Source organism: Poeciliopsis prolifica, unplaced genomic scaffold (genome assembly GCF_027474105.1).
Source record: "Poeciliopsis prolifica strain line A6 unplaced genomic scaffold, Auburn_PproV2 SCAFFOLD037, whole genome shotgun sequence".
Taxonomy (NCBI): Eukaryota; Metazoa; Chordata; class Actinopteri; order Cyprinodontiformes; family Poeciliidae; genus Poeciliopsis; species Poeciliopsis prolifica.
The window spans coordinates 4,723,888-4,733,677 of NW_026562412.1; the positions used below are offsets into that span (position 1 = coordinate 4,723,888).

The 9,790-nt window shown below is 36.6% G+C and overlaps 1 protein-coding gene across 1 annotated transcript; it reads right to left on the reverse strand.

Annotated features, from left to right (window-relative positions):
• Positions 1–137: 137 nt before the first annotated feature.
• tpp1 (tripeptidyl peptidase I) lies at positions 138–9,535 on the reverse strand. Its single transcript, XM_055053448.1, has 13 exons — positions 9,444–9,535; positions 9,045–9,119; positions 7,899–8,038; positions 7,670–7,820; positions 7,003–7,124; positions 6,747–6,916; positions 5,661–5,859; positions 5,183–5,371; positions 4,639–4,708; positions 3,591–3,711; positions 3,362–3,523; positions 2,557–2,682; positions 138–1,509 (listed from the first exon to the last, which is right to left on the reverse strand). Exons 1-13 carry the CDS (start codon positions 9,452–9,454, stop codon positions 1,369–1,371), a joined length of 1,677 nt encoding a protein of 558 aa, XP_054909423.1. The 5' UTR covers positions 9,455–9,535; the 3' UTR covers positions 138–1,368.
• Positions 9,536–9,790: the final 255 nt, after the last annotated feature.

The following is a 9,790-nucleotide window of genomic DNA, read 5'->3' on the forward strand; positions in this document are numbered from 1 at the left end:
TTGTTTGGAGTAACACGAGACGCTGAGAGTAACTTGATACCGAACGGGTCGAGAGAGTTTGCACAGAAAATCAAGTTTTATCACAGCCGAGTCGTTTCAAATCTACACATTAAAATATGCAAAAAAAAAACAACAACAAAGATTTAAAGTTTTATTCAAAAGATTGATTCAAAGCGGATTTCCTCAGAAAATTTGAATTTTAACATTTCCTGGAGGATTAACTGTCCAATAATATTTTAAGAATTTTCAAGTTATATATTGATAATGGTATAATAATGCAAGTTTGCTCTGAAAGATAAAACCTTTATTTTTGTAAAACCCATTGAACACTGGAAGATATTTTAAAAAACCAAAATAAGAAATCAATAAATGAAACCCATGAAGCTAAAACTATGACAAAAACAAAATCTGCACAAAATTACAAATAAAATGGATTATAAAGTCTCTAAACAAAAAAATCTGAATTGAAACTGAGCTCATTTTTTCTTTTCTACATTGATTTATTATAATTTACAAGATCAACTTTTTTAATTGAATTACCAAAATTCAGTTCATATTTGAGGTTCATCTGTTTTCTCATTTTTCTCATAATCTCTTCATTTGTTTGTCTTTTTGAACAGTTAAACATCAAAACTCCAACATAAATTTAAAAAACAGACATTTCTGATTAAAGTATCAAAAAATCTTTAATTTTTTTCTTCTGGATGTTTTTCCGACACAATACAATAAAAAAAAAAAAAGCCTCACATTTTTATTTTAATTTATTTGATTTGTGATTTTGCAAAGAGTGCATTGTGGGTAAAACTGCTGAGTCACTGTCAAACCCACACATGACTGCATTTTTATTATCTCATAGCCAGCAGAATTACATTGAAGAACCTGTTAAGCCACAAATAGTGTTCCTGTTTATCTCAGTGATATGAAGGACAAACTGCATGCATTTGTTAGAATTAAAGAAAGATAAAATAAGAACTTTGATCTGATATAATATTTGAGTCCAGTGCATTTTATCTAGTAATAAACTACAATTTCTGCATAAAATTTAAAGGATCCCTGAAAAATAGAAGCTGCATGTTTTCCCCAAATTTGGGAAAATACTGTTTAGTAAAAATGCATGAATTGCAAATAAAGAGCAACAGCAGTAAAGCTTTAAAAATAATTCCCTGGCGGATCCAACTCTAAATGGAAGAACCTGATTTTAACCCAGATTAATAGGAAACTTGAATGATGATTCATTAAAAATGGAGAAATCAGCAGCAGCAATCCAAAGTATGGCCTCTCCACTGTCCCGCCTTTGGCACCAAAAACCTGACCGGGTTGATCCGGGTGCAGCAGCTTCTCTCCCCGGCTCCGGCGGGTCGGTTCTGTTCACTGGGACAGCAGGGCAGCCAGCAGCGCGGGGTAGTTGGGCGTCCCCCAGCCGGTGACCGGGTCCCACAACGGGGCGGCGCAGAAGCCGTTACCCTGAACCTTCTCGTCCAGGCAGCCCAGGTGACACCCTTCAGTCACCTGCAGAGAAACGTCACAGTCACTTCAACGTGGAGATGAAAGTTACTGATTAGAATAAAGTTCATAGATAAAAGGACATTTTCTTAAAACTTGACTTTTCTCTTGCATCAACACTGCTACATTTTTCATAACATTTAAAAGGAAAAACATAACATTTTAACATTATTTTGTGTATTGAATAAATAGACAGAAAAATGTAGTTTTCTCCCATGACTAAAGCCAGACATTTATAAAATAAAACCACAGGAACCTGTATATTACTGAGTAGAAAAATAAAAGATTAAAACATGTGAAACGCTTCCTGCCTCGTCAACAGAAAATCACTCAGCAGAGCTGCCTGTGGTTAAAACTCTGCTATAACACTAACACGGACATTAATAGTTAATAATTGCAACAACTTTTATTCTAATAAACCAATAACTGACATGTATAAGTTGATTAACTGTTTGCATGCCTACTTTGGTGTGCAAATTTAATATAAAATGTAACCTTTGTGAATACAAAAAACTGTTTTATAGATGTAATTTCTATCATTAAGGAGGGAAAACTAATAAAAAAGAGTAACCTAATAACTGGTTGTTTCACACTTGGACAGTTAAGACCTCTAAAAAAGCAACCAATAGGGAGGTAAACCAGCGAAACCATTATGGAGCTACAATGATCTTTCCAATAACAACAAAAAAATCCTATAATAAAAGTATTGCAAAATGTTTATAAAATGTTTGGACTCCCCCTGATTTAGTTTTTATTTGGGATGAACTCTTGTAATAATTTCTAGGAAGGATCTCAAACTGTTTTCTCCACTTCCTTTTAGCCTCCTTCGTGTCGTCAGACAGGTACTACTGAAAATTATTTTCTGATCAGGGATGTGTTTTTCTAATTAAATTGCATCTATCTTTCCAATAATGTAGTTAATTACAACTAATATGTGATTTACAAACACGATAGTCTGACATTATGATGATCTGGAAACTGAAAACAAAGAATAAATGGATGAAGTTTGAATCCTGGAGCTGGATTTGTTGTGAATAAAGGCTCCAGACTCACGTCAAACAGGCCGCGTCCTTTCAGCTTGTAGAGGCGCGGGTTGAGGAAGCCGAGCGCAGGCAGGCCCTTGGACAGCCGCTGGCCGTTGATGAGGGACAGCATCCCTCCAACCACAGGAGTCGACGCCTGGCAGGAGCAGCAGCGACAGCTCAGAATGACCAAGAGACGAGAGAAGCTGCAAACACTTCAGAAATGAAAGCAAACGGCTCCTTCACAAGAGAGGAGAAAACCTCCTTGATTTAGCAGAAACTTTGATCATGTTTAGATTAATGACTGAATCTAAAGTTGATTGATCTCATTGATCCACAAACAATTGATAAGCGGCCATTTTCTCTTATCACGACGATTGATCATTTTCAGAATAAGTTGAATTTATAAAAAAGAAGCATCAAATAATATAATATTTATAATAAAATATTTTATACATTCCTATAAATTATAATATAGCTTATTATAAAACAGTATATATAGTATTATAAACTATAGAATATTTTTAAATTGTATTAAATTATGAGACATAATATTTTACTTTTTTATACTTATAATTTTATGATCTGTATTAAATACTGACTGAATAATCAGAAGATTCTGTTTTTCACAGATTAAACTTAAATGTATTGATAAGGTAAAATCAAAAAGTGGTGCTGAAGGGCCAACCTCTTAGGTTGCAGAATAGAAAAATAAAAACATCTTTTTCTATCATGTTAGGATTTTTCTGTTATTTTCTCCTCTCTTCTGTCCGTCGTCAATGGTTCAGGAGTAATTTTAATGCGATACTTTATGGATCGGCGGGGGTTTGGGTTACCGAGGTTCCGGACACCCAGGGGATGGGCACTCTGTTGCTGACCACCCAGTAGTTATCAGACAGGGCAGCCATGTCCGGGTAGGCCCTGCCGCTCGTATTGAAGTACGACTGAGGAGGAAGAGTCGCCTTCACGCTCTTCAGGTAACCCTCCACCGCGCTGATCTAAAAACAGAAGGTGTTAGTTAGACAATAGGTCAGGAAGCACAAAGTGTTTGTGGGGTTTCTGGACCTGGTAGTCAGGCATCTTGAAGATGTTGCTGAATCCTCCTCCACTGATGTAATGTGCGACTTCATAAGTTACTTTAAACGGGTTTTTAAAGGTAGTTCCTCCAACTGTGGTCACATAGGGGCTGAAAAATAAAGAACCACTTAGAAACCGTCTCATGAACACAGCAATTAATAAACATTTAATGTTTTCACACTTATTGGGGAATTCATGAAAGAAAAATTATAAATGGTTTTATCTTTTGTAGAAAGAAATCTAGATGTGTTTTATGTTTTCTTGAACAGCTTTAATTAGATAGACTGGAACATTTGAAGCCTGGACTCTAATTTGTTTGAAACCACTCCATCGTAGCTCTGACTATATATTTAGTTTAATCTGACTTATCGTGATGATTCGATTATTCAAAAAAAAATCCTCAATTAGTTTAGAAATCAATTAATTGTCAACTGGAGAAAATGGACTCAAATAAGGATAATTTCTGACAGAACAAAATATCCAGAACTTTAATTAAAACTGTACAAAATACATACATATATATACATTTAGGATCAAATAAAGTCTTTATATGTATTTTCTCCCCATGTCATAAGTATTTTTTTAAGCTCCAAATGCATCCTTTACATTTACAACAAATGATTAAGTGTGCACAAATGAAATGATATATTTTAGGGGAAAATTGTTTATTTTCTTACTTATTTTACCTTATTTTATTTACATCTTTTAGTGCATTTCTAAGAAAAATGCATTAAGTATTAAACAAAAAATCTGCAGAAAGTGCCAAATCTTTTTTTTATCCAATTAATTACAGAACATATTATAGAGAAATATTTTTCTTTTGAATCAAACGCAGAAATACAGATAAAACATCTATTCTCTTATTTATAAGAAATTGCATTTGGAAATATTAGTTTATTTTATTTCATAAATAAACCCTTATTTTATGTTAGTTAGTTCATGAGATGGTACATTTCTGGTTGTGGTGTGAATAAACAAACGAACAGATGTTAGAATGCTTTAGCGTAAAGGTTTGATGGAGGACTGGGAGGCCTACCTGGAGGCAGGAAAACTGGGCCTGAAGGTGTTTTCTTTCCCCAGATGTCTGCATCCAGCGCCGCTGTCACCTGAACACAACACCAGCTTCAGATAAGGTCACAAAACCAACTCATCCCAATTCTCTGTGTTGTCCTGATAAATGGAAGTTTTTGTTCCTTACTGAGGTTTTCTGAATCATTTTTAAAAACAGGAAGTTGCGGTAATTTCACAACAAAAGTCACACATATCAGTCATCACATGATTGTCGATCTTATTACACCTAAAGTTGACTAAAGGTCATGCTTTGCTGATGGTGTAGGTCAGTTGTTTTCACTGTAAAAACACAAATTACCAGATATTTTAGGTTTAGTTTCTAGAGCAAATATCTTTAATTAATATTTGTAATTGACTGATAATCGCCATCTATCAATCTTTAAAAAGCCTGACCTGCTGATTCCAATGTTGACTTATAGCATTTTTTTTGTCTGAAATTATAGCTTGGTAATATTTTGTGTTTTTGCAGTTTTGAGAGCGTTGCTGTGCATCTGTAAGCGTTGACTCACCCGAGGCAAAGAGCAGAGAAAGACCTCTGACCCCGGCCTTCATAAACTCCGTGTTGATGCGCGTCATGTAGGCTGCGGACAGGCTGTCCTCGTCGTCGCCGTAGCTGATGGTGTGAACCCAGGGCAGGTCAGACATGTTGCTGAGCAGGACCATCCACTGGAGGAAAGGTTCCTGGGTCTCATGTCGACCTGGACAGGAAGCGGGAGAGGACATAAATACACAGCAAACAAACAAACCTAGAGTTCGGATTTCTCGATTGGTTTTACTTGTAAAGCTGAATTTGCCTTTAATTGCATTCATGTTTTTAAAAATGGTTCAAATTTCAGAAAATGTTAGTTAATAATGGTATGGAAAAGGTGAATACACAATATTTTATTTGTGTTTGAATAAATATAAAGAGACTGTGAGGTTAAATGTTACAGCTCTGTAAAACAAAATGGCGGCGTTTTAAATGTCTAGTGGGCAGACTTAGCAGACCTGGGTTGGTGAAGACCCAGGTGGAAACGTTTGCTCCGGTGCTCATGATGTACTCCACGTCCAGGCTGGCCTCCAGGCCCGCTTTCCCGCCTCCCTGGGTCCCGACGACCCGGTCCACCTCGGAGCGGTGCTGGAAGGTCCCGCCGAACATCAGCATGAACTCGGCCAGGTCGGCTGGGTGATAGTACTGCTCCAGAAACTGAAGAGGAGGGCAGAAAAAAAATGTTTTTTTTTTTCTTTTGAGAAACCCGGTTTTAAGCCTCCATCATTATATTTTTGCTAAACTAGCTGTAGCGTCGCACTTTGAGATGACGTAACGGCAAATAAACGGTCGTTTACGTGCAGTACCTTGCCCACCACCAGGGGGCGCCAGCGGACCACAGTTTGAGAAAGATTGCTTATTTTTATATTTTTACTCAAGTAAAAGGAAAAAAGTAGCCAAGAAATTACTCAAAGTAAAAAAGTAATAGGTAAAAAGTCTACTCCAGTAACCGATCAATTTTATTATTCATTCAATATTTAAAAATTACATAATCTTCCCTTAACAAATTATAAAGTTAAGTGGAGATTTTGGTATTTTAATGACCAAAATGACAATTATTTATATAAGAAACAAAAATAAATAAATACATAAAAATAAACAGGCAAAAGAACATTTTTCTAAATTAGTTTCTTTCAATAAAAACTACGAAACTTCAACAGAAACTGCAGAAAGTCTTTGGTTTAAACATGTTTGTTTTTCATTCAGTGTGTAGAAAATCCAGAAATTTTACTCAAGTAGCAATATTTCATAATAAAATTACTCAAGTTAATTAAAAAGTACAGCATAGTAAAAATAGTTTACTTTATTACTTTATTTTTGGCCATCCCCTTGCTATATTGCTTCATGTTATTTCTGATTATTTTGTATTTGAAAATGATGTACCTTAAAAAAAAAAAGAAAAACATAAGATGAGATAACATGAAACATTTGTTCTTTTGTATATTGATTTGTTGTGGCTAAAGGGTGTTGATTGTGTTTTGGTTCCCACCAAGGAGGAAAAGAATAAAAAATAAAGTACAAATAGAAAGAAAGTGAGAAATAACCTGAGCGACGGCCTGGCTGTTGTTCACAGCTGATCCCACGTCAGTCGCCGTCAGGTTGTAGCGAGTTCTCAGGACGGCTGGCGTCACGCCGAGGTGAGCCCCTGCCTTGGAGCGCGGCCGCTTCCTGTTAGCGTCCTGTCCTCGAGGCGGGACACGATGAAGGCCTCCGACTACGGAAGAGCGAAACAAACTATCAGAACCGAACCAGACCTGAAAACATAGCAGCAGATCAGTTCAGAAACGAGCAAAATCTCACCAAAATCTAGATGTTGGTGAATCTCATCGTGGACTGAATACGGACTGGAAGATCTCACGATGGAGAGATCGTCTCTGACGTAACGGTGAAATCTACTTCCTGGAAGAAGAGCCTCTGCAACCCTTTTCAACAAAATAAATAAAACAATCCTGTTAAACTCACTACTGTAATCAAAATGAACAGGTGAGCAGCACCTTTGACACACTCTAGAGTTTCAGCCTAAGAAACCAGATTTAAGATTTAAGTAGTTGATTATTTAAATAATCAACTACTTTAGAAACTGATTAATCTTTAAAGGGACTCGACATAAAGGCCATTTGCTGAAAGAACAACACATTCAGAGCAGTAATTAAGTCAAAACTGTACAACATTTTTCTTGCTAAGTTAGTTTTGTCTGGAATCTAGACCAAACACTCTTAAAGATTTTGTGTTTTACAGCGTTTTGTGAAAAGCTGCCATTTCATTAGATTCAATCAGCTTTAAACTCTGCAGATTGCAGCTCGCAGTTTCACCATCTTCACTGCAAAATCAGGCACTTCCTCACATGATGAAAGCAGAACCTTTTCACAGAAGTTGCAAAACCGCAGAAGTACGAGTATCTGTGTCGCCTCCCAAGCGAGGGAATAAAGTAAAGTACAGTGAAGCAGTTGAGAGCAGATGTGCTTACTCTGCAGTCATGGTGCACTGTAAAAAGTCCTGAGTGCGAACCGTCCGGCAGTTTGAAATCCCGTGAGTCTGCAGCCAGCGATGCACCACCTTCTGGGTCATCGCAGACGGACGAACCAGAGAGGAGACTTCCTGCAGACTCAGGTGTTTTCCTGCACAGCACAGAGCATTTATCTCTCACTTAGAGACAGAATCAGATCCAATGTTTGTTTAAAAGCCTCAGTGCCTACCATATTGAGGCGAGTCGGGGTCCGACACCCGTCTGAGCGTTTCCTCCAGAAGGTCGACGTTCTGCTGCTTCAGGGCAAAGGTCAACTCCAGCTGCTCTGAAGGATCCACCCTACCTGCTTCGGTCCAGTCCTGAGGGAGTCTAAAGAAATAAATATTTGGGGTTTACTATCCGACATCAATAAATACATTGATATCTTCGTTTTTGGCCTTTTATGGCAGGCCATTTTAACATATAATCAGTGTTTTCTGACTATTCCAGGTATAGAAATGCATCTTCACAAGACAGAACCACATTTTCACTATCCTGGATAGTAATTTAATCGATTAAGTTTATTTTTGTAGCACATTTCAGGAACAAGTCAGTTCAAAGTTCTTTACATCATAAAAACACAAATAAAGAGTCACAGAAGACATCACACTGAAAAAACACAAAATCTTACCAAGTAATAATGGTCCAATTTCTAGCACAAATATTTCAGCACACTTGAAATAAGGGAGGAAAAAAACAACTAACTGACAAGGAACTTTGCAGCAAGATATGAGAGCTTGTTTTAAGTCAGTAATTTGTTGTTCCAGATTATTTCACTTAAACCAAGTTATAAGTGAAAAAAACCCACCAACAGAATAAAAACCTTATCAATGTTGTGCTTAGCTGAAAGAAAGTAACTGTAAATGTAGAGAAATGAGTTCTCTACATTTATATTTTACTGAAATATAGTTTCAGTAAAATCAGATTTTTTTTTATTCATTAGATGTTTTTTGTTTTTTTACAGGTTTTTCCTCGCGAATCAGAAACAAAGTCATCAATCATCTGACGGACTTTCGAAACCTGGTTGTCACGTGATCAAAGGACTGTGATTTGATTGGCGCACTCGATCTAGTATCCATTACTCTGGCCCGGTCAAAGCAATCGACCAGTAAAGTAAAACATTAAAATAAAAAATACACTAATAAAGTTGTAAAACTGCAGAATATAAATATTCACTATTAAAAATTTAACACAGAGAATATAATAATAATAATAAAAAGTCTGGTTCTTGGACTATATTTCTTCAAATACAAATAAATCCTAACTGACCTTAAATCATTATTATGACAGTTTTAAGTAATAAAACCAGAAAGTGATGGGATAAAAGTTTCCTTACATGACATTTTGGTCATATTCGAGGAACCCGCCGGAGACCAACGAGCCGAGCAGCAAAGGCACCAAGAAGGAGAATCTGCTGGAGAAAAACTCAATTAAAAGGCGCTTTTCATTCTAATCACACCCGGAAGTTTGAAGTCAACACGCTGAAAGCAGCCTGAGTGTTAACATTCTTCAATACCCGTTTCTAACAGGATTCGCTCATTTATAGAAACTCTGTTTATAAACATTTCTTCTTCTTCTTCTACTACAGACACAGTTCAGCTCCAGTTTGAGGCGGCAGCCTTCAATCTGGGTCACATTACAAAAACAAACAATCGCGTCTGTTTCAAAGAGTCCCTCCGACTGTAGTGAGATTATGAAATGTGTTTTTGAACAGTCAGAAGTTACGAGCACTTACATTGTGTTCATGGTGTCCTTGGCTGCTGCTGCTGCTGTTTAAAGTCAGCTTGTGTCCTCTTTAATGAGCGGCTGCACAGAGTCACGTGACGCGATCAGACAGAGGAGAGTCACGTGACTGGTGACGTTTATTCCCCCAACAACGATTTTTTTCCTTATTGTTTGCATTCCCGATGACAGATACCACAAACCGATACTTTTAAAAAAGTATAAAAATAATAATTACATTTGAGCGTTATAAAGTAAAATATAAAATAATTAGCAATTAATTATATTTTTTAAGAGATTTTTTTCATAAAATCGCCTTTGCTTTTTTTGGGTTGATATCCACCTGATTTTTTTCTTATC

Bases quoted from the DNA above. Each gene is read 5' to 3' on its own strand.
- tpp1 (XM_055053448.1), bottom strand. The intron at 7,821-7,898 runs GTAGGCACTGAG...TGTGCTGTGCAG, and splicing joins CCCCGACTCGCCTCAATATG to GAAAACACCTGAGTCTGCAG. The intron at 6,917-7,002 runs GTGAGATTTTGC...GCTCTTCCGTAG, and splicing joins TCACCAACATCTAGATTTTG to TCGGAGGCCTTCATCGTGTC.